This window comes from Beta vulgaris, chromosome 1, assembly GCF_026745355.1.
Source record: "Beta vulgaris subsp. vulgaris cultivar EL10 chromosome 1, EL10.2, whole genome shotgun sequence".
Classification (NCBI taxonomy): domain Eukaryota; kingdom Viridiplantae; phylum Streptophyta; class Magnoliopsida; order Caryophyllales; family Amaranthaceae; genus Beta; species Beta vulgaris.
Window position 1 is genome coordinate 30,219,821 of NC_079202.1, and position 25,860 is coordinate 30,245,680.

At 34.3% G+C, this 25,860-nt stretch overlaps 1 protein-coding gene across 1 annotated transcript; it reads left to right on the forward strand.

Moving 5' to 3' along the window:
• Nucleotides 1-1,054: 1,054 nt before the first annotated feature.
• On the forward strand, nucleotides 1,055-20,205 carry LOC104905698 (laccase-14). The gene is made up of 6 exons (XM_010694308.4): nucleotides 1,055-1,226; nucleotides 8,980-9,131; nucleotides 12,113-12,357; nucleotides 16,659-16,787; nucleotides 18,959-19,906; nucleotides 20,021-20,205. The coding sequence occupies exons 1-6, from the start codon at nucleotides 1,134-1,136 to the stop codon at nucleotides 20,149-20,151; spliced, it is 1,698 nt and encodes a 565-aa protein (XP_010692610.1). The 5' UTR covers nucleotides 1,055-1,133; the 3' UTR covers nucleotides 20,152-20,205.
• The last annotated feature ends 5,655 nt before the right edge of the window (nucleotides 20,206-25,860 follow it).

Consider the following 25,860-nt stretch of genomic DNA (forward strand, 5'->3'; position numbering starts at 1 on the left):
TTATTTCTAAACTTGTATGTGATCCTTAATTGTATATGCATGTGATCCTGTTTTAAGTGCTTATGAATTTAATTCATGAAATTCCGCTTTATAGTACTTATAGTTTCCTACAATCAAAGTCTAAAATTTGACTTTGAGCATTGGCAATACTGCATTTACGTACTTACACGAAACCTCTCTGTTGGCCGCCTGTCAATTCTAACCTGTCAATTATCTGATTAGCCGCCTCTTTCTCTCCATTATCTTTCTAAAAAAAAAAAACTTAATTTTTTTTAGTCAATTTGGAACTATCACCAATTTACCATCCTCTTGGTCTTGGATGGTAGTAACTTTAATTTCCACTTTTATGCACTCGTATAGTTTGTCTATTTATTATTAATAGTCATACTTTTTCTCACTGTTTTAACTAATTATTACGTTCTTTCTTTCCCTTACTGTGAATTTGGAGTTTATAATAGCGTTTAAAATTTGGTTCATCTGAGATATGGCAAAGATTCAGTTTATTGATGATTTCATTGATTTGCTCTACAATTTAGTATTGTATTTTCGTACTCTATCTACATGACCCAACAAAGAGATTTTATCTCAAAATTATGTCAAAATGATAGACTCTCATATAAGGCTGCACAATTCAACGAACAAGCAAGAACTATAACCTATTATCAGATATGGTTCATTATAATCGTAGTTATATGGTAGAGAAACTTTATTTGATCATATTAGGTAGTATTCCGTTTTTCTTTTATATTAATTGTAGATGAGTAAGATGACATACGACTTTGAATTAATATAATTTATATTTCCTATTAAAAATAAAATTATCTTCCGAGATAAATTGGCCCAAGGAGAAGAATCAATTTTGTTTTTCTCAAGGAAAAAGAAAAAGAAACAAAACGTTTTTTTTTTCTTTTGCCAGCAAATAGTAAACTTAAACATCTAATAATTGTCATGGTTTATCTTCACGATTTGGTATAGAGTTGAAGTTCAAAATTCATTTGTTAAGTTTCCTCGTTGGCTGCATGCATATATATGGCTATATATAGAGAGAGCCTCAAGTTCTCTAACACATCCTAATCCGTAAGGTACCAATATATAGAATTAAGGAAGTTTTGTGTAGGAAAATTTTCGTAGAAATGAAGTTGTGCAGTTTCAAAATTGTCATATTCTGTATCTTTTTCTTTCATGGCTACCATCAGTCCCTTGCTTTGAAACACTACCGTTTTGAGGTATGTTTTTAATTTGCATATCATTTTTCTAGTTTTTCCCTTACCCCCATGTCCCAACGGCCAACAGCAACATCATGAAGTAGACATTCGATCATTACCATAAAGTTATAGTGCAAGTCTAGCACTAGCCCAAACCCATTTTCTAGCCCCAAGAGCTAAAATGCTCTTGCATGGGATCGAACTGAGGACCTCCCAAAAAGAAGGTAGAGCCGTAGAGGACGGTATACCATGCGTATACTCAGAGAGTAGCTCTGAGTTAATAGATCATAAATCATGTGGCGTCCAGGAATAATATTATACTCTATTACCCTCTTCACACAAGAGCCTATGGGGCTTTAAGTGTGGATGTAGCACAAGGCTCTCATACCCGACCCTAAATATTCCACTTAGAAAGAAGGATTGGATCAGATTTAGACACGTGTCCTTCATGTCACATTGGTTCTCGTCCCATGCATCACAAAAAGGTTTAGGTTTAAATTGTGTTATCTCTTTCATTCCTTTTCCACATAATATACTAGTCGCATATGCATGCGATGCGTGCGTCAACAACCTTATGTAGTTATATATACAAATGTACACGTTTTTTTTTTTTAATCTAAAAATTATTATAGTAGTGACGTAAGTTATTGAGGTTATTTCGTAGATGTGTTTATCTTTTTAAATTGACTCTGATCGACTTTAAACTGTTCAATACCGTCATTGAAAAATTTGGTCGATGATTCAATAATTCCTTATCAGTGAGTTAGTATAGTTTTTTTTTACTATTATAAATGTTAAAAAACCATATTGTTTGAACTTTGATTTGTAAATACAAGTATTATGTTGTCATGATATATCACTAACTTTTTTTGATTGAAGATTCTACTTAATTTTGTGAATTGATCGTGTCAATCTATTTTGTCAAGTTATTAATGGTGATTGCATATTCCATTTTTTACTTACTCATATGGCAAATTGCATTTATTCTATTTTTTTTATAAAAAGAAAACATTGTTTTAAATTATTAGAGAGTATTCTGATCATTTTAAATGGAGACACCAGGCTTCCTCTCTTGACTTATATAATAGACTAATCTTCTATGCACGCGATGCGTGCGTCGATTGTTTGGCTCTATTCTTAATAAATTTCATCAAAATATAATTATAGAAGTGTGATTTATGATTATTGCTATACAAACTACTGTAATCTATAAAGTGTTTAGAAATCGAGATAAACATTTAAATTTAAAATTTTGCACTCAAATTAAATTTGTAATTTTTTTATCGAGTAACCATTTTTCTCATTATGTCAAGTTACTTTGTTCATGCTTATTTAGTTTATTATTGGAATTTTGACCCATCTTTAAATTAAAAAAGGATATAATTGTACAGAATCTGAATATCCAATTAAGTATATATTTAATTAAGGACAAAAAGAAATTTCATTGGGTAACACCATAACTCCCCTTTACTTATATAATAGAGATATATTACATCAAGTAAAGTCAATTAAGGACTCACAAATAAGGATATACATCGATATTATCTTTGGTTGCCTAACATAGCTCCATTATAACTTTTACCTCAACGTAGACACGACTTTGTTGGTTTCTCTTCTCTTTTATATACCTAAGAATTTTGCATAGATTTCAGGTAAGGGAGATAATGTTTTATGAGTTTGAAAACTGATTGTGTAGAATTTTAGGTTAATATTTTGCGTGCCTTTGTATTACTTTTGCTCCAGAATATATAGTACAAGCTATATGGAAACTAGGGATTCTTCCCAAACTAGATTACATCAATCAATATAAGAGTTGCCAAAGATAGCTAACTCAATACCCCCCCTCAAGTTGGAGCATGGGGATCAAAAATGCCCAACTTGCTAAGTAAAGTGTCAAACTGAAGCTTGCCAAGAGCTTTAGTAAAGATGTCAGCGAGCTGAGTACTAGTATGAACATAGGAAGGAGCAATGAGACCATCAGTAATAGCATCACGCACAAAGTGACAATCAACCTCAATGTGTTTCGTGCGCTCATGAAAAACCGGATTTTTAGCAAGGTGAAGAGCGGATTGACTGTCACAGAAGAGACGAATGGCAGTGGGGTGATGAATACCCAAACTCAGGAGCAGACCTTTGAGCCACTTTAATTCACAAGTAATAGCCGCCATTGAGCGGTATTCTGCCTCGGCGGAAGAGCGAGACACAGTGGCTTGTTTCTTGGTCTTCCAAGCAATGGGAGAAGCACCAAGAAACACGAGCCAACCAGTAATGGAGCGACGGGTAAGAGGACAAGCCGCCCAATCAGAATCACACCATCCAGAAAGAGTGAGGTCACTGTCAGCACGTAAAAGGATACCCTGACCAGGAGTACCCTTGAGATAGCGAACAACTCGCAAAGCAGCATCCCAGTAATCAGTACGAGGAGCCTGCATAAATTGTGACAAAATGTGGACAGAATAAGCCAAGTCAGGACGAGTGACAGCAAGATATACAAGTCGACCAACCAGGCGTCGGTAGGACTCAGGATCATCAAGTAAGGCACCAGTAGCAAGACCAAGATGATGATTCTGCTCAATCGGGAAACCAGCAGGTTTAGAGCCAAGAAGACCTGCTTCAGAAATAATGTCCAGAGTGTATTTGCGCTGACAGAGAAACAAGCCGGAGGCACTGCGGGCAACCTCAATACCAAGAAAATATTTCAATGGACCCAAATCCTTCATCTTAAAGCAATCAGAGAGATAAGATTTAAATGCCAAAAGAGCACTGGAATCATTCCCAGCAACAATGAGATCATCCACATAAACCAAAACATTGATCTGAACCGAACCACTAGTGAGAGTGAATAAAGAATAATCAGAGTAAGATTGCAGGAAGCCATACCCCTTCAAAGCGGAAACAAGTTTAGCGAACCAACACCGAGGGGCCTGTTTAAGACCATAAAGAGATTTTCGAAGTCGACAAACCAAGTTGGGCTGGGAGGATTCGAAACCGGGAGGAAGCTTCATGTAAACTTCTTCCTCCAGATCACCATGAAGAAAGGCGTTATGAACGTCCATCTGATGTAACTCCCAATTTTTAGCAGCAGCAATGGCAAGAAACGCACGAACAGTGACCATTTTAGCCACGGCCGCAAAGGTTTCGGTGTAGTCAATGCCTTCTTTCTGATGATTTCCAAGAACAACCAATCGAGATTTTTGACGATCCAAGTTCCCATTAGAATCAAACTTGTTACGATAAACCCACTGACAACCAAGAGCTCGTTTGCCAGGAGGAAGAGACTCCATAGTCCAAGTGCCATTATCTTCCAAGGCCCGAATTTCATCATTCATGGATCGTCGCCAACCAGCATCCTGCATAGCCTCTTTAAAAGATTTGGGTTCTGTAATAGATGTGACATTAGCAATAAACTTTCGATATTTCACAGAGAAACTTTGACAATTAATGTAATGTGCTATAGGATAGGACGTACCGGAGGAATGCAGAGGAGCAGACGAAGGCGAAGATGGACTCTCTACAGTAATGGAGTTGGTAACATAATCTCGAAGAAGAACGGAGGGAGTCCGAGTACGTAAGCCGCGGCCTAAATCAGGGGGTGGTGCAACAGGCCCAGAATCGGGCCCAAGCGGAGAAGAGTCCGAGAGAGTAGTGGTATGGGCCGGTAAGGGTGATGAAGGTATGTGTTTGTGGGCCGAAGAAGGCTGATCCGAAGTGGAGTCCGTGTGAATAAGGGAAGAGGGGTCTGGGTTTGAGGAAGCAGCGCCTTCGGTAAAACTGGGCTGGGCTTCGGTAGTGGAGTGATGAGGCGTGGTAGCAGGGAGAGGAGAAGTGGGCTGGTTGGTTGTAAGAGGAGGAGACGAATCATTTTGTGGTGAAATGGGGTCATTTGGTGTTGAAACAGTGGAAGAAGGCTCATTTTGTGGAGGTGCATTTTGTGGAGGATCATTTTGTGAGGTTAATGTAGTATGTGGAGGATCATTTTGTGAGGTTAAGTCGAAGTCAGCAAAATCATAGTGAACATCATCATAGTGAGTAACCAGAGTATAAGGGTCAATGTTGGCAGCCTCAGGATCACAAAAAGGAAAGGTGCCTTCAAAAAATTTGACATCTCGGGAAACAAAAAAATCCTTACTATCTAGATCAAACAATTTCCAGCCCTTTTTCCCAAGAGGGTAACCCACAAACATACATTTTCGACTCCGACTTGCAAATTTATCGCCCTTAGAGCGATGATTATAAGCAAAGCATAATGAACCAAACACCTTAATAGACTCATAGGAAGGAGGATGATTAAACAAGAGTTCATAAGGAGTTTTGTTGTTAAGTAGAGGTGTGGGTGTGCGATTAATGAGGTGAGCTGCGGTTAAGATACTTTCACCCCAAAAATAGATAGGAAGATTGGCATGAAAACGAAGTGCTCTACCCACATTCAAGATATGCTGATGTTTACGTTCAACCCTCCCGTTTTGTTGAGGAGTGTGAACACATGAGGTTTGAAAAAGAATACCATGAGCAGTGAAATAATCTTTTAGACAATTGAATTCAGTGCCATTATCACTTTGCACAATTTGAATGGTTTGAGAGAATTGACGATCAATCATAGCAATAAAGGCCATAAACATAGAGAATACTTCAGTTTTATCAATTAACAAATAAACCCATACAGCTCTAGAATAATCATCCACCAAAGTTAAAAAATATCTAGCACCACAAGAAGAAACATGTTTATATGGGCCCCACAAGTCACAATGAACCTTGCCAAAAATACGACTAGCTTTATTTTCACTAATGGGAAATTTAGTGCGAGGATGTTTAGCAAGAAAACACACCTCACAACCTTTATTTAAACTACCCTGCAAATGACGAACAGGGGGAAGTAACTTGACAATTTTCTCGGAAGGATGACCCATGCGATGATGCCAAAGATCCAAGGAGTCAGAAACCTCGCCAACTGAGACATGATGCATAGAATTCCCAACTCCAAAGTAGTAGAGTCCATTTCGCCTAGCCGCTGTTCCAATCAGATTCCTCGACGGGTCCTGGATAACACAAACATCAGAATTGAATTGAACAATACAATCCATGGTCGCAGTTAACTGAGAAACAGAAAGTAAATTACAATGTAAATGAGGCACATATAAAACATGAGTGAGAGTGAGAGTATCCGAAAGACGAACTGAACCCTCTTGCGTGGCCATGACAATAGCACCATTAGGTAAGCCCACCGGACAATCAGAAATACAAGTGATATCAAATAAAAGAGAAGCATCTCCTGTAACATGATTAGAGGCCCCAGTGTCGACAATCCAATCGGTAAAAGAAAACATACCATGAAGGCGGTCATCTGAAATTTTATTACCAAGGAGTCCCGCTAGCGCCTTCCATTGATCCGCCGTAAATAGGGATGAAGAGGCAGCAGCAGCCCCGAGAACCACACCCGGAGCAGCCTCGGCAGAAGCTACAGCAGTAGCATTGGCCCGCACAGGCTCGCGCGGGCGAGCAGCAGTAGAAGGTGCGGTAGATGGGCGACTTACCCCGCGACTGGCCGTAGCCAACTTGCGATCCTCCCACCAAGGAGGATAGCCATGAATTTCAAAACAGGAGCTTTTCTCATGGCCGGTCTTTTTACAGTGGGAACATGTGAGATGAGACTTGTCTTCACGAGCACGAGGACGAGCCTGAGAGGAGGACGAACTGACGCTGCCGCGAGAAGCGGTACGAACCGCAAAACTAACCACATCAGGTGGTTCAGCCGGAAGAGCTTTAGAGAGACGGACACGTTCTGCTTGCACAAGCAGTTGATAGGCCCTATCAAGGGTGGGCAAAGGATCCTGAGAGAGAATGTTAGAACGCACAGTGTTATAGTAATCCGAGTCGAGGCCCATTAAAAATTCATGAAGTTTACTAGTAGCACGACGTTCCTCATGTAATTGACCGGCAGAACAAGAACTACAACATTTACATTCAATAAGAGGTTCATGATTATGTAATTCTTCCCACAAAGAAGTCAGTTTGCCAAAATAAGATGCAATAGTCATGGACTTAGTTTGCTCACAACGAGCCAAAGAAGACTTGAGTTGATGAATGCGAGGTCCGTTAGCCATGGCAAATCGTGCTTTTAAAGAGTCCCATAATTTTCTTACGTCACGATATTTCGAAAGCGTACCTTTAATTTCAGGAGAGATGGTGTTCATGATCCATGAGATAAGCATTGCTTGGATAGTGCTCCAATCCGACGGGGTACAGGGCGGAGACGGAGAAGAGATGGTTCCATCTAAAAATACCCACTTCCGGCGGGCTTCAAGAGCCATTTGCACGTCAGAGGCCCAATGATCATAGTTGTCGGCAGTAAGTCGGGTGGGGGTAATAAAATCGCCCGGTCTATCTTGAGGGCCAAGAAAATATGGAGATGTTGGAGTAATGGTAGGCGGCGGTGGAGGAGCCACCTCGTTCGAAGCACCAGTCATGGTGAAGAGAAAGGGGACGGCTAACTAGCCTGATACCATGTAGAATTTTAGGTTAATATTTTGCGTGCCTTTGTATTACTTTTGCTCCAGAATATATAGTACAAGCTATATGGAAACTAGGGATTCTTCCCAAACTAGATTACATCAATCAATATAAGAGTTGCCAAAGATAGCTAACTCAATAGATTGGTTAACGCTTGTGGAGAAAATTGTGTAAAGGCATCAGCTGCGCAAGATAGAATGTTTTTACCAGTAAAACATTTATATATCTCTCACAAGGATCATCTGATCATCATTTACATGTTTAATTCTTTCAAAAAAAAAAAAAAATTTACATGGTTAATAAATCATTCAATTATTTAACTTTTGCATGAGAAATTGAGAACGTTCGCAGTTTTCGTCACATATCTTTTATAATAAGAATGCATTTAAATTGGAGTTCTCATAAAAGGGGTTTTACCACTTTTCAACTTACTTAGCAAAAGTAGTGTAAAATTCTCTCTATTTTTCATATAATTATTCCATCTTTATTTTCAAATTTATCGATACAGAATTTTTACCGTCAAAATTTATAAAATGTTGAGATCAACGAACTTGAGCTTTGAGAAAGCTCCAATAACATGATATATTTTCTTGTTTTTTTTTTTTGTATATTAGTCGATAAGGTGGAAGTGGCCTTTATGAATAGTCCAAAAGTTAAAGTGGAACCACGAAATAAGAGTAGCTAGAGGGAGTATATAGTAATATTGCAGTATGATAACTAAGAGTTACAATAAATCTTATCCAGGCCTGTTAGGCAAAAGTAGCTATTGTTGTAGCTTTTAGCTGTAGAAGTATTTGTTGCGGTAGCTTTTAGCTGTAGAAGTATTTGTTGCGGTAGCTTTTAGATGTAGAAGTAGTTAACTGTTATACATTTTGTCAACGGTGAGATATTAGTTGTTGTTACTCTGTTAGAGTTTGATTTTGAAAATATATAACTTTTGTGAATTGTGATAAATAATGTTTGGTAAACTAGTTGTTAGTTTAAATAAATAACAACAATAAGCTAAATATTCAATCTTCACATGCTATTCCAAAAGCTTATTTTTTTATTTTTTTCAAAAATATTAGTTCAAACACCAAAAGCTACTCCAAACACTACTTCATCAAACAAAAAATTAATTAAAGTTTTGACTTATTCCAGACGCTAAAGTTATCTAACACGATTGAACAGTCTTAAATAAAGTTTCTATGTCTCTATATCCTACATGGATAGAATTACATGAAAATAATCAAAACTAATTAGAAATTTGATATTATCATAAATGTAGCTAAAGGAAGCAAAATACAGACGATTGTGTAGCACAAAGAAGATTTTAACGGTGAATGGGCAATTTCCGGGGCCAACTATACGTGTTCACAGAGGGGATACATTTATCGTCGATGTCATTAACAGAGGCAATTACAATGTCACCATCCACTGGTATCATTTTCTTTTACTTCTACTACTTTCACAATGTTCTTTTATTTTTTGGCATCGATAATCAAAATGTTTTCTTTTTGGCATCGATATTCAAAATGTTGATAATTCCTTACCTGCTACTCCTAATATTGAATATTTTGGTTAGATTAAACTAACGGATCCGTATCAAAAAAAAGATTGTTACAGTGGGGTTCAGTTCTTCTTTAGTCTTTTCTGTGTTTAACTAATTAAAAAAAAAGTGCTTGTTTTTTTTTCTTCATATCTTATAAACCAATGATTAAGAGTCCAGCCTTAGAATCAAATCTAATCGCATCTATTAATATCCGATTGGTTCAATAATTTTATTTCCAACAATGATGTAATATATTCCCTCCATCCCACATAATTATATGACATAATAATATTTTGGGTTCCCCTTATAGATACTAGAATTTTCTGCACGCGATGCGTGCTTGAATTTTTTTCGAACATAAATTTAATTTTCTTCGGCATAAGAGTCAAAATTTGAACATTAGACATACAAAGTATAATTGTTTTTAGTTGCAAAATTTGATTGGTTTAGTTCCTGTCACTTAAGTCTCTCACCATTTTTTTTTGTTTTTTTTTTACTTTTCAAAGTTAAATTCTATGAATAAAATAAAAAAAAATTTGAATTTATTTATGATTTCTAATATTATAATTTTTTAGTTGATATTTTAATTAAGTACAGTACTTCATAAATTGTAAAGAAAGTAGACACTTTGATTTCAAGTCAATTTTTTCATAGGTTGTAGTTTGTAAGTAAATTTTTAAGTTTTTGTAAAGTTTCCTCATTTTAGTGATTTGCATAACGTAAATTATGCAATTTTATTATTTTAGTTAACTTGTGAGTGATTATTATAATTATATTTTTGATATTTTTGTTTGAAGTCCCTTTTGATTTGTAAATGAATTTGTAATTTAGAATGGAAAGGGGGTAAGATAGTCTCTTCATTCGGGGACACCATAGCTCCCCCCTTCCCTTATATAATAGAGATATGTTGTACTTTAATTCTTGAATGATATTTTATATAAACCTGTTTACCTTGATAATTTATCGCTATTATATAATAGAAAAATATACGTCCAAATATATGTAAAAGTTCATTATATATAGGAAACACTATAAAAAAGAAAATAATTTTTTTCCTTAAATACACCTCTATTTTTTATCATGACCCACCATTAATTGTGAATGGTTCTTGAGAATAGTGATTTGTAAGTAAAGTTTTGTAAATATTTTTGTATGTATTGACGTTCTAGGTTATTATTTTTAGTTTGTATATTAATTTTAAGTTTTAATAAAGTTTCCTGATTATTTAAGTGTTTTGCGTGATCTTTATAACGTGATTTTCTCAATTGTATGGGTGCGTGATTTGTAAAGTTTCTTCTTTTAAGTGATTTGTGAGTGAGTGTTGTAAATTTATTTTCGGTATTTTGATTTTGACATTACTTTTGTAATTTAGAAAGAGAAGGGGGGCAAAATAGGCATTTCAAAAGAGGACATCATTGCTCCCCACCTTCCCTTATATAATAGAGATTTGACCGCGAATTATAATCAATATGACATAATAACTGTTACTATATTCATTTCAAAGTATACACTTCGTGTCATTCTATAATTCTCGTATTCCATTTTGTCTGTCTCAAAATATTGTTCTCATTTTCGCTTTCATTTTTAAACATCACTTTTTAGTCTCTCTCTCTCTCCATCTTTTCACATAGGTTTTGATACCCTCATTTAATGTTCCTTCAATCTCATTGGTTGAGTATAAAAAACCATTTTTACTTTCTCTCTCCTCTTTTTACATGATCACCCATTTAATGTTTTAATTTTTTTCATTTTTTATGACACTAATTCCAAAAAACTCAAAAACTTCCAATGCAAGTACATGATAATCATGATTTCCTTAATTCTCATGTCGAAAGTAAAAGGAGAGCTATAAAATGAAATGGATGGAATATAATTTAATATATCAAAGTTAGCTAATACATAAGGTTGTTGACGCACGCATCGCACGGGTTGGGCGGGAAGGTCCGCTGGCTGAAAAATGTTGGCTCACATCGGTTTGTTATCGTTTTTCACGGTTTAGGAAGCGCATCTGATGGTTCGTGGGCCTAGCGGACTGGACCAGGCCGGCTGGCGAGCTGGCATTTTTTTTTTCAAAATTATATATTCCTTGGAATTATTCATTATTATTGTTACATAAAATCTTTAAAATTAACTAAAATATATACAATAAACAATAATTTCATTATTTTTTAATTTGATTGGATTATAATATATGCAATTTGAGTACAATATATACAATTTGATTAAGATATACAATTCAGCTGAATAACTACTTGGACTGGGCTGGTCCCATTCATGGGCCAGGTTTACTTGGACGGGTTTCGTGGCCGGGACTTGGCGACTTTACTAGCGGGCTTTCATGAGTAGGGCTCAAAAAGTTCGGCCTACGGTCCACACACTAATTTCATGGTTCGAGCCGTGTTAGATCAGGCTTTTTGCAGGCTCGGCCCACACGGCCCACGACATAGTCTAGGCTGAATTTGCCCGCATTATTGGTCATCTCTTTATTTAATTTCATAGTATCAACTTTTTATAATTTATACTTATAAGAATTAGTGTTATTAATAGTTGAACATATGCATTGACAAGCATGTTAAGAGAACTATACTTTTGTATACTTGAAGATTTTGGTGTCACCGGTAAAATACTCTAATATAATTACTATTTAATTACTAAAAATATATCATTGTTTTAGTGTTGAAATAAATTCTATAAGCTATTTTTTTTTCCATTTATACTTTTTGTACATCAACGTGCATATAGACTTGTATTAATTATTGAAACATACATAATGCAATAATGTCTTAATAATTAACGAGAAATATCCACCCATGTTGGTATGATGTTGATGCATCATAGTATAGTAATGTTTGTTATTACTTTACAATAGGCATGGAGCACCAATGACTCGAAATCCATGGAATGATGGGCCAGAATATATAACACAATGCCCAATTCCACCAGGAGGTAAGTTTAGGCAGAAAATAATACTTGCACACGAAGAAGGCACTCTCTGGTGGCATGCTCATAGCAATTGGACCAGAGCTACTGTAAATGGCGCCTTTCTCATCTATCCTAGGCCCGGATCTACCTATCCTTTCCCTAAACCTCATGCTGAAGTCCCCATCATCATAGGTATATATATTCATTTGAATATTTGATATCTGCATCTCGAATCGTTAGCCGTTTGATAGCCGGTGATATATAATTGATTTTAATATAGTTTAGTAAAGAAAGTTGCATGTTTACATTTTCAAACATATATTATTTTTTATATGAATTTTCATTATTACCTATAAAGTTATAATGAATATAATAATTAAAACTTGTCAAAATAAAAGAGATAAGGGGGTGGACAAACAATCATAAATTTCTTTGTAATCAAATGTTACGTTTTTAATAAATTACTGTATATTCAAAATTGCTATTACTATTTATAAGAAAATATTACTTTATTATTGTTGGTCGTCTCCCATAAACAGAGGGAAAAAGAATACTGAATTGGTGGGACTTTATTAGTTTAGGATGTGTAGTAAGTGATGTGAAATGGATAAAATTCGGAAATGTATACATTAATATGCGATATAGGTTGCATTAATGTCATATCGATTTGGATAAAACTTGGTTGACTCATTGGGTAAATTACTCAAATTTTATATAATTTAACTGGCACTTTATTCACGAGATGCGTGTGACAATATATTAATATTAATATTAACATCAAAAAGTGTCAAAAACTTAACTTAAGAGTGTAATATTTATGGCGAATATTGACGAGCGTTATTATTTTTTATTTGCATTATTCTAGTGTAAAGATCAATGTTTTCTAGACAAGACTATGTCGAGGTAGGAGTAGGATATGTTATTTTGTATTTGGTAGATAATTCAACAACTCTCCTTCTAAACAATGATCTAGGTTATGTTTCTTATTTATTTAAAAATTACATATATTTTATCGACATATTTTATAGTGTTAGTTCAATTTAATTTCACAAGTAATTGAGGTTTTTAGGAAAATACTATGGTAAGTAGTGCTTCAATAAAAAAAATTATAAATTGATATTATCTAATGATGTATGTTAATATCTTTAATTATTTATTATCTCAACTGATTGTGAGCCCAAAACAAAAATTTCTCTAAGTTTATTAATTATTTTATGGTTTATTTATGCATGTTATTTGAAATTGTTAATGCAACCGAGAGTTTAGATAGTAAGAATCTCCATAAATCTTTGTTTTTATAATTGTTTGAAAATTGATTTAATCATCAATTTATATTTTCAATTGTGAGTTCTCTCTTTTTACACATTTTTATGTATTTCTTTATGGTAATGTATAACTTTCCTTTATCCATATTTGTAAATGAGGAAATAATTAAGAAAATATTTTCTTTATTATTTTTTCTGAGATTAAGGGTATATAAGTATTTTTAAGAGGAGACACCATAGCTCCCCTCTTGACTTATATAATAGAGAATTAACGAAAAATCTAACTCAAGATTTTTTTTTTCTAAGTAAGATGCAGTATAAATCACCAAAAAACATATTTACAACCAAAGCTAACTTCAGAATTAGAACAACCCAACTAGGTTGGCCTCCTCTAAACTGAAGCGCAAGACAATTCTATACATCAACTAAACATTCTCTCAATCCACAATTTCTCCTTATGAGTGATTTTATGAGGAAGTACAAGGCTAATTCGTAACATAACTAATTTTTCCAACATGTTAAACTCGACTTCTGGTCTCCATACCACATGATTCCAAGCAGCTTCATTTCTCACCCACAACAACTAATAAACAAGTCCATTGAAGACACCAGCTAGAATACTCTTATGTATATCCCTGATCTTTTGCTCTTCCGTAAATAAAGGATCTGCCTTTGAAAAACATTATGCACTACAGAGAGTTTCATCCATTTTTTTCACCATATCAAGACATTTGACTGTATATGGACATTGAAAGAATAAGTGACTGTGACTTTCCAGTCCATTATCACACAGCAAGCAAGGGTTAGAATCCATAACTCCAATCTTAACCAAGATATCTGTTGTTCTTAATATCTGATGCGTCACTAACCAACAGATCATCCTATGCTTAGAGATAGATTACCTGTTCCAGATTAATTTGTCCCAATGAACAATAACTTGCTCACGTATCATTCTTTGATAAGTTTTTTTAATACTAAAATGAGTCATACTCTTCACTTCCTGATCAATATGTAGCAGCTCCAATAAATCACTAGTAAAATAAATGCTTATTGCTGAGGTCATTATGTGGCCTATTGCGGCGGTTTTGACCGCGCATCAATTAAGGGGACAACACTTAAGGAGGCAGCAATAGGTAATTAATATATTGCTGCGGTTTTAAGCCGCAGTAATGTTTGAACATATTGCTACGGTTTTTGGGTAAAACCGCAGCACTATATTTATTTTATATCAGATTTGTAAAGCATATTGCTGCAGTTTGTGGAGAAAACCGCAGCAATATGCTGTATTTAATAATAAAAAATAGGCATATTGCTGCAGTTTCTTGGGAAAACCGCAACAATAGGTACTGGTACGGGTAAAAAAAAATATTTTTTTTTTTTGCATTTTGCCATCAAATTTGAAAGACAAAAAGGTTAAAAGAAAATAAAACACTATTGATTGAAACTAATGACAAAAAAAATTATTATACAAAAATTCAAAAACATAAAAAATACAAATTGAAATATATTAATACAATATATTTAAGCCAGAGTATAAAATCAAAAAATATGAATAATTACAAAAAAACAGCAAATATGAATAATTACAAAAAACTAACTGACTAATTACATTAAATATAACAAAAACAAAAAATTATTAGAAAAACAACAAATATGAATAATTACAAAAAAAAACTAACTGACTAATTACAAAAAATATAATAAAAACAAAAAATATATTAGAAAAAAATAAGAAACTGATCTAAGAAAAACAACAAATCCTAAAACAAAAAATCTACATACATATCTAAAAAATGAACAAAATTAAAAAAAATAAAAATCCTAAAACTAAAAATTGACATTTAGATCTTAAAAAAATGGGAGAAAAAAACTGAAAAAAGGAAACGAAAAAAAAAAACAAAACATATCTGATAAGAAGGAAGGACGAATGTCGGATGAACGAAGGAAGGGCCGACTGGCGCAGGACGAACGAACGAGTTTGAGAATTTAAGAACGAAGGACAAACGAGTTTCAGAGGACGTGTGATTGACAGGACGCGTGAAAGATTGAGACCGGACGGCGGCACAAAATCGAACGCCGGCACGAAATTGAAGCTGCAGAAGACGAACGGTCGGAGTGCTGCTTGTCATGTAGAAGAATCGTTGGTGATGACGTTGTTAACAAGAACGGCCGAAGCGATAACAATCGCCGGTTGATTGGTGGAGATGGGAGATCGAGTGTGAGGACAGAGAGGGAGACAATGGTTATGGAGATCGAGTGTGAGGAGAGAGAGAGGGAGAGAAGACCGTGTGTGAGGAGAGAGAAGAAAAATGAGCGGCAATAGGTTAGATGATAGAAGTAAAAGAAACTTAGTTGGGCTTTGAATTTCAAAAGTATATTGCTGCGGTTTTTTAAAAACCGCAGCAATAATATTATTTTGACATATTGTTGCAGTTCTTGCCAGAAACCGCAGCAATATGTCTGGTCATATAGTCAACTTTTTTTCAAAAATTCTCCGTTGAAACCATATTGCTGCAATTTTCGGCGAAAACCGCAGCAATATGGTTATTTTATATTTTACCTTTTCTTTTTACGTGATATATTGATGTGTATGGGTAAAACCGCAACATTAAGCAATTATTCTACTAGTGAATTTTTGATCTTGCAAATCTATTTCCAGTACTAGCAATAATTTATAGGTGGTTCATAATCCCAAGACACAGCTTCTTTAATGTATACCTCATGCATCCATTTCACCCAGAGATTGTTTTATTTTGTGGTGATAATCCAGGCATATTTTGCAATGGCAACATTATTCCAAATCTTGACTTGTCTCACTCCAAGATTAACAATTACTATTTTTAATGACCTATTAAGAGTGGCAAATCTATACAGTGGATAAATCTAGTCATGTCCTTGTGATCTTAATCATTATCATCATTTATTATAATAATAGATATTCCCTTCGTCCCATAATATAGTGCCTACTTCATTTTTGGTGGGTCAAACTTTAAAATCTTTGACTCAATATTCTCATTTGTATATATAAAATAACATAATCATGTGGGATCTTGTTAGATTCGTCTCAATGTGTTGTTTCATAATATCAAATTTTTATATTTTTTTTATTAATACGGAATTGAAGATATTAAAGGTCAAAGTTACGTCTTAGAGACCGTGTAAAAAAGAAACAAACACTATATTATGGGACGGAGGAAGTAGTTAATAGAAATATGATATGCTATGCAGGAGAATGGTGGAAGGTCGATATAGAGGTGCTTTACCATGCATTTCTAGGGACAGGAGGCGACCCCAACGTTTCTGATTCTTTCTTGATTAATGGTCAGCCTGGTGACCTATATCCGTGCTCCAAACAAGGTAAACATCTAGGCTTGTTCGTTTTTGTGAACATAAAAATAAAGTTTTTGTATGTATTGAGATAATCAGATGATCAGATCGATGGCTTCTATTATTGATAAGCAATCAAATATAATTGATGAAGAAAAATTTTCACTGGATGAGAAGGGAGCTTTGTTTTTTTGATAATTTGGGATATTCATAAAGTAAAACTGTAAAAGTTTTGGTACAACTTAAAGTATTACTCCCTCCGTTTTATTTTAATCTACACACTTACACTTTTTACGGATGCCAATGCAAAACTTTGAGGACATATATTTTTAGTTTTGTATTTGTAAATATTATAAAAAGTACATATTAATAAAATATATGTTATGATGAATCTAACAAGATCCCACAATGACTATATTTTAATCTGCAAATAAATCACAAATGATGATCAAAGTGAAATTTGTAAATAGTGTAAAATATCAAAGTGTAACAATTAAAATAAAATAGAAAGAGTACATCATAGGCTTATAAGTCCAACCGCTATGAGTGTATAATATTATGAAGAAGAAACAACAGGGGACCCAAAAAGAACCTATATTAGAGCCATGCTAGGAATTCAGAGTTTCGAACTAAGGCTCCGTTTGGTAGGGCGTAAAACATTTTCAGTGTAAAATAATTTTCATGGAAAACAATTTACAATGAAAAACAAAATTTCAAAATTAGTTTTCCATTGTTTGGTTTCATGTAAGAAAAATGATGAAATGAAAGAGATTGTAAGGACATAGTGAGAGGAGTGTACAAGAGAAATAAAGATGACAGTTTTCCCTTCATTTTGAAAGGAAAATGGTTTTCCATCATTGAGAAAGTAATTTTACCCTAAGGAAAAATGGTTTTATACTCTTTTGTCAACCAAACAATGTAAAACTGAAAATAGAGGAAAAGAGTTTTCCGGAAAAATGTTTTACGCCCTACCAAACAGAGCCTAAGCCTTTCTGTGCCAAAGAATCAGCTATCACATTCGAACTTCGTCTTTTGTGAATGATAACGATGTTCAACCAATCAACCATTTTTTCCACGCATTATATACAAATTTTCGCTGAAAATTTAAGTTCCAAGGCACCCTTATAGCGCTCGATGACTCGATCACTGCTCATTATACTGCATTTGTCGAGTCCGACTAAAGGAAATTGTTGTGATCCCAAATTCGATCACTGCTCATGGAAACTTGTAGGGCTTGGTATATTGCAATGATTTCAGCTAAATTGATCTCCGATCCATCTGTGTAACGGGGCTTGAAAAAAGAAACATGTGTAAAAGATATCCTTGCTAGGGGCTCGATCAGGGAAATTGCTCGTCAATATTAATTTTCCATTATTAGTAATATGTTACACATAGGTATTCCATCTGTTTCAAAATATAATGTATATTTGTGTTGGTTGTAATTATCTATTATATTATGACAAATAAAAATTATAAAAATGATACCATTATATTTTGACTTAAAAATACTATAATACTATAATTTTCTCATAATAATTTTTATTATCCGAAATTGATAGTTTTTGAAACATCTTATGTGCCTTATAGTTTAAAATGGAGGGAGTATATGATACTAGTTACATAACTTACATTAGTGATACATAGTGGTATATGCAAGTATGTCATGTATTATTCCCTCCATTTCATTTTAATTGTTACACTTTGATATTTTACAATATTCACAAATTTCACTTTGACCATCATTTGTGATTTATATGCAAATGAAAATATAGTCATGTGAGATCTTGTTAGATTCATCATAACATGTATTTTATTAGTATGTACTTTTTATAGTTTTTACAAATATAAAACTAAAGATATATGTCCCCAAAGTTTTACATTGGCATGCGTGAAAAGTGTAAGTGTGTAGATTAAAATGAAACACATGGAGTATAAAATATTTATGGCTTACTATGTAATACTTCAATAATATAAATTGGCACAAGAATTTCCACGCATACAAAATAAATCACAGAATCATTATCATTATCGCCCTTTATATAGTACTATGCTCGAATAAATTATTGATGAATGCATTGAGCTAATTTTATATCATTAAGAACTTTCTACCATTCCTGTAAAGAAAAAAAGAACTTTCTACCATTACTTCAAATTCATTGTGGTTTTCTAAAAAAACATAATAACACTAATTATTTATGCAGATACATTTAGGCTGAAGGTCGTTCAAGGAAAAACTTACCTACTTCGAATAATCAATTCGGTGATGCAAAATATGATGTTTTTTGGAGTAGCAAATCATGAACTTACAGTTGTTGGGTCAGATGGAAGCTATACAAAGCCATTCACAAGCAATTACATTACTATATCTCCTGGGCAAACAATAGATGTCCTTCTTAAGGCCAACAACCTTCCTAACCATTACTACATGGCTGCTAGAGTTTACGAACGCACACCAAGCATACCTATTGATAACACTACAACTACTGGAATTATCCAATATTATGGTGATTATACTCCTAATTCACCTCCTCTATTGCCAATCCTCCCTGCAACCAACGATTTAAATGCGTCTGTAAACTTTACCAACTCGCTTAGGAGTTTAGCGAGTAAAGATCACCCTGTCGAAGTCCCCTTACAAATTAGTAGGAGACTTTTCTATACATTGTCAATTAACACCTTCCCGTGCGAGGTTGGAAATTCATGCGAGGGGCCTAATAATACTCGTCTTTCTGCGAGTGTCAACAATATATCTTTTGTTAATCCTACCATTGACATACTTGAGGGTTATTACCACATGATTAATGGTCAATTTACGACCAACTTTCCAGATAAACCACCCTTGAACTTCAATTATACGGCACCTATTTTGCCATTAGAGTTCCAATTGCCAGAGCGAGGGACAAAGGTGAAAGTACTGGATTATAATGCAACCGTGGAGCTTGTTTTTCAAGGGACTAATGTGGTTGCTGGAACTGATCATCCAATGCACATTCATGGCTATAATTTCTATGTCGTTGGATCAGGGTTCGGAAATTTTGACAAAGATAAAGACCCTTTGAATTATAATCTGCTTGATCCTCCTTATCAAAATACAATTGCTATTCCTTATAATGGTTGGACGGCTATAAGATTTACAGCTAATAATCCAGGTACATATATTTATTTGTAAAGGCCTCTAGTTTTTTTAAAATCCAAATCATTGATTAATAATTTACTACTAATTTTATCATTTAATTCATCAAGTCTTTTTGCCAATAATGCAGGAGTTTGGTTTGTGCATTGTCACTTGGATCGTCACTCTACATGGGGAATGAACATGGTATTTATAGTAAAAAATGGTAAAACGCGGGAATCAAGAATGTTACCTCCTCCACCAGACATGCCACGTTGTTGAAAGACTAGACCGTTTTGGGTTTAAATTACTAGCAACTAAGCGTGTAAACCATAATACATTTACATTCATTTGTACCACAATTTTAGAGTTAAGCATAAATACGGAACTTGACATTTGGTATTTCTCTTTTTTTTCCTTCACCTTTAAGGATTTAGAGTTAAATCTCAATCCATTTAACTCATCTAAGTTCAATCAAAAGGTTAAGTCCTAAAAAAAAAGTTAAATCCTTCAGTGCATGTAATAAATCAAAAACTTAGTTCCTTCATTGCATTTATTTAATCAGAAACTTAGTTCCTTTCTGTTTAAATGCTACATGGAAATCGTTTTGAACAATTCAAAAAACTAGTTGTTACATGATTTATCTTCACAAAAAAGTCTTTAGCACAACCATCCCAATTCTCTAATTCTTTGCATCTGCACTTGTGTTCTGAAAAAAAAAAATTGCAGAAGAAATGTATCATTAGTCAGTTATATTATGTGGGTGCAACCAGGTTATGGTAAAAAGGGTTTCCAAAACAGCTAAAAATCCTTGTAGAAGGTTCATCACATGCAAGAACTACAAGCAATCAAATGGCTGCCACTTCTGGAAATGGATTGATCAAGACCATGATTGGGAACTCAAACATGAGATGATCAAGTTGATAAAGGGAAATGAATTCCTTGAGGAAGTAGAGGTGCAGAACAAGAAAATTATAACATTTTACATATTGGTTATATTTTTATGCTTATGATAATTGTACTAATTTATGCTTTTAATTGAGCGGTGACCGTGGATATGTAATTACCTTAATGTAGTCCGTTCGTCTGTGAGATTTGAGTGAGGAGTAGAATCTGTCTGACTTTGATTGATGAACTACAAGCAATACAAAACATGTATGACCAATAGACAACTAGGATTAACAAACTTCATGTTCACTCTCACGCATGGAGAGGACTGAGTGAAGTTCATCGACGGAAGCCATATTTTTCATTCTAAAAGATACCAACAATCAACATAAAACCAATTTCAAACCACCACTACACGATCCTTTTTTTACTCTTATTTATTCGAACTTCCGAGGTTTTAGTTCATCAATTGACAGCAAATTTAAACGAAATTTAATCATTTAAACACACGCACATTAACAATTTGTTTACTAACAATAACGTAACAATTCGACAAAAAAATTCACATGATCATCACAAAACCTAAACCCTGACATTAACCAGAAAACATTTCTCATAAAATCGAAAAAAAAGCTGCAATAAGGGAATTATGAATGTATCTTGCTAAATTTTGGAAATTGATTCAAAATCGCTTCAAGAAGAGAGTAATCGTCTTGCTTTTTGCTCCAACAATGGTGGGTTTCGTATTAGAACAAGGGAGAAGAAATGAAAGGGCGCCAATATTTTTATGTGAAAATGAAGATAATATTGGGATTTGACTTCCTTCCTCTGTACATTAGGCGCGCTTCCCCAAGACAAGTCAACTCTATAATTATTATGTTATGCCAGTTAACCATGGCTTAACTACATTTATGTTAATTTTAATTAACTATGGTCTGAAACTAAACGTTAGGTCCTTAAAGATAAAAAAAAAGTGGGGGGGTCCTCAAAGGTGAAAAATACCAAATGTTAAGTCCCGTATTTATGCTTAACTCACAATTTTAATAATTCACTTTAATTCAATAAGTAATTTATTAGCTATTCATAATTCTACAAGTTGTCACGATTTCTCTACTATACATTATATATATATATATATATATATATATATATATATATATATATATATATATATCTATATTTAGAGTCTAGGAGAACAGAGATAGAGAGAAAGAGAAAGAGGGATAAAAAAATCTTTTTTTGAAATTCTCTCTCTTCGCGGGTTTTTCCAGCGATTTCGCTGGTCCCCATTGAGGATCCAAGAATTCCAAAAGTGTGGCCAAGAACAAAGGAAGTGCGAAGAAACCGTCCTCGAAGAATATGAGGAAATCGAAATCCATGGATGAACTCATGGGGTTCGAAGGCTGGAAATCCTGGAATCGGTGTCAAGTGAGGATGAAGGTGAGATTCTCTCTCCTCGTTCTTCTTTACATGAATTGCAAAAACAAACTGTTGAAAAACAAATATTTTCGCAATGGTTGAATGTGATTAATAGTGGATCAAAATCACCTAAGCAAGTTTCATGGGCTAATGAAATTGAAAAACCGATGATGTTGAAAATAGGACTGAATATGAGCATTTGGATGTGAATGATGTTAGTAAGGACTTGAATGATATAATTCTATTGAAAGAACCTTCAATTACTATTCAATTGAATGTTAATTGTGAAAATTTTGGGAATGATAATGTTGAATATGCTGAGAAATCATGTGCTATCCCTGAAATTGAGTTTGATGACATTTACGATGAGGTTAATTTCCGGGAATCGCGGTTGTGTGTTCTATTTTGGGGGCTAATCCGCCATTATCGGTGGTGGAAGGATTTTTTAGGCCTATTTGGGGAAATTTTGGTTTGGACAAAATATCTTCATTGTGGAGAGGTTTCTTTATTGTTTGTTGTTCATCTGTGGATAATAGAGAAAAAATCTTGAATGGAGGCTATTAATTCTTTGATGGCAAACCTGTTATTGTAGGCATGGAGGTCAGACATAGATTTATCTTCAACGTGTTCAAAATCTTCATATATGGGTTGAGCTCCATGGACTTGAGTTGAAATATTGGGGAAAAAAAACTTGGCTAAGATTGTTAACAAAATTGGGATTGAAATAGACTACAGTTTGCCAGACTCCTAATTGAGATTGAAATAGACCAAGTCTTTCCTGATGGCATCCATTTTAAGAATGAATATGGGGAAATTGTGGACACTAGTAGAATAATTGCTTATTGTTGCGGTGATATTGTTGCGGTTTTACCCATACGCAACACTATATTACGTAAAAAGAAAAGGAAAAATATAAAATAACTATATTGCTGTGGTTTCGACTGAAAACCGCAGCAATATAGTTTCAACGGAATTTTTTTGACTATTTGACCAAAAATATTGCTGTGGTTTTTGCCCAAAAACCACATCAATATATTAAAATAATATGTTTTATATTATTTTAATATATTGCAGCGGTTCTTTTCAGAAACTGCAGTAATATATCCTTAAAATATATTTAAAGATGTCAGGGTTTTTTCATCCCCTCTCCTCTCTCAACTCACGCCTCTCATCCCTCCTCTCTCAACTCATGTCCCTCTCTCCTCTCTCCTCTCTCCTCTCTCCTCTCTCCTCTCTCCCTCTTCTCTTCTCTCTCAATTAACGCCTCTCTCCTCTCTCCATTGAAATTTTGCTGAACTTCGAATCCTACAAACTCGTTCGTCCTTCAATTTAAACTTTTTCATGTGAAGCGCCATCGTTCGTCTGCCAATCACACTTCGAATCCTCTCAAACTCGTTCGTCCTTCGTTTTTATCTGAATTTGAAGCGCCTCATTCGTTCGTTCGCCGTTCATCTTCATTGGCCGTTCATCTTCGTCGACCTTTGTTCGTTCGTTCATCTTTGTCGACTTTCGTTCGTTCGTTCATCTTCGTCCTTCAGTCGTTCGTCCGTTCCTTCGATCTATTTTGTTCCTTTTTTCCCTTTTTTTCTTTTCCCTTTCTTTTCGTTTTTTTTCCTTTTTTAAGATATGTATGTAGATTTTTGGTTTTAGGATTTTTTTTTTGATTTTTTTCGTTTTCTAGATGTGTATGTAGATTTTTTGTTTTAGGTTTTTATTTTTTATTTTTTTTAGATTAGTTTCTTATTTTTTTTCTAATATATTTTTTGTTTTTATTATTTTTTTTGTAATTAGTCAGTTAGTTTTAACAGTTTTTTTTTATGTTTGCTTTTTCATTTCAGATTTGCTCCTTTTTTTGTGTTATACTTTTGATTTTTTTATACTTAAATATATTGTAATAATATATTTCAATTTTTACTTTTCATATTTTTGAATTTTGTATAATAATTTTTTTTCATTAGTTTCAATCAGTAGTGTTTTATTTTCTTTTAGCTTTTTTGTCTTTCAAATTTGATGACAAAATGCAAAAAAAAAAAAAAATTCCCTGTACCATTACCTATTGCCGCGGTTTTCCCAAGAAACCGCAACAATATGCCTATTTTTGTAATATTAAATACAACATATTGCCGCGGTTTCTTCCAGAAACTGCAGCAATATGCTTTATAAATCTAATATAAAATAAATATATTGCCGCGGTTTTACCTAGAAACCGCAGCAATATATTCAAATATTGCTGCAGTTTTAAACCGCAACAATATATTCAAAATATTGTTGCGGTTTTAAACCGCAACAATATATTAATTACCTACTGCTGCCTCTTAATTGATGCGCGGCCAAAATCTATTCTACGCACTAGTTCCAACGGATATGGACACATGAAGGATGATTATACTAAGAAGGCTAAGGTGAAGAAGGTTTGGGTGGTCAAGCAGAAGAGCAAATATGATAATAAGCCAGCCACTTCAGCAACTATAGCTGAGCTCTTTATAATGTTTGGGTCAGAAAAAGATTACTAGGGTGAGTACCGCTACACCAATCCATAACAAGTTTGACATACTCACTTCAGCAACTATAGCTGAGCTCTTTATAATGTTGAACAATTCAATGAAGGGGGACTAAAGATGGATGTTGGGATGCAAGAGTTGGAGTGCCTTGACAACCATGGATAACATCCAGACCTGGAGACAAAGGTGAAGATTCCTAAAATGGGAATGCTTTACCAAAATATTTATTAAGGATGGTGATTTACTACCAACAGCTGCTTGGTAGATAAAGGAAGAATTGTTGTGGTCCGAGGCATTTACTGTTGATGTCTTATTTGTTTCAGCCTAAGTCATTCACTATAGGGTTGGTCTAGTTGGACCTAGTCCAATGTTTTTATGCACTTTTGTGTATGGTTATAATGAAAGAAGATCTAGAAAAGATCTATGGAAGGAATTGGATGCTATTAAATTAGATGACCCTTGTGTTGTTATGGGGGATTTTAACACAGTTCTAAACTTAGATGATAGGATTGCAGCTCCAATTAGAATTACTGAAGTGCAGCCGTTCAAAGAATGTGTGACGCAATGTAGGTTGTCTAATGTGAAGCACACTGGTAGACTTTACACTTGGACAAACAAACAATAAAGGGAGAGTAGAGTTTTCCCAAGATTGACAGAACCCTGGCTAATGAAGCACGGTTGGATGGTTATGAGAATGTCGAAGTGTCTTATTTACCTGAAGGTGAATATAACCACTGCCCAAGCCTCCTATGTATGTATATAGAGAATACAAATGGGAAGAAACCCTTCATATTTTTCAATATGTGGGTCAAAGCTCCGAGGTTCTTAGAAACTGTCAAAGCAGTTTGGGATCGGCCTATGAATGGTTGGTTGATGTACTATGTCATGAAAGATGAACTTAAAAAGATCAACAAGGAGGTTTCTCTTATGTTCAAGTTAGATCTATCCAAGCTTATCAGAACTTTATTCAGTTACAGAACTTGATGCATGAACACCTAGAGAACACTGACTACAGTAGAGATGAAAAGCTTGCAGCCGAGGAGTACATAAGAATGCAGGATCTTTACTTGATTTTTTAAGGCAAAAGTCAAAGGCTCAACGGATTGGCAAAGGGGGTGATAATACAAGACTGTTCCATCAATCTATCAAAGCAAGAAGATGTACTAATAAAGTACATTCCATA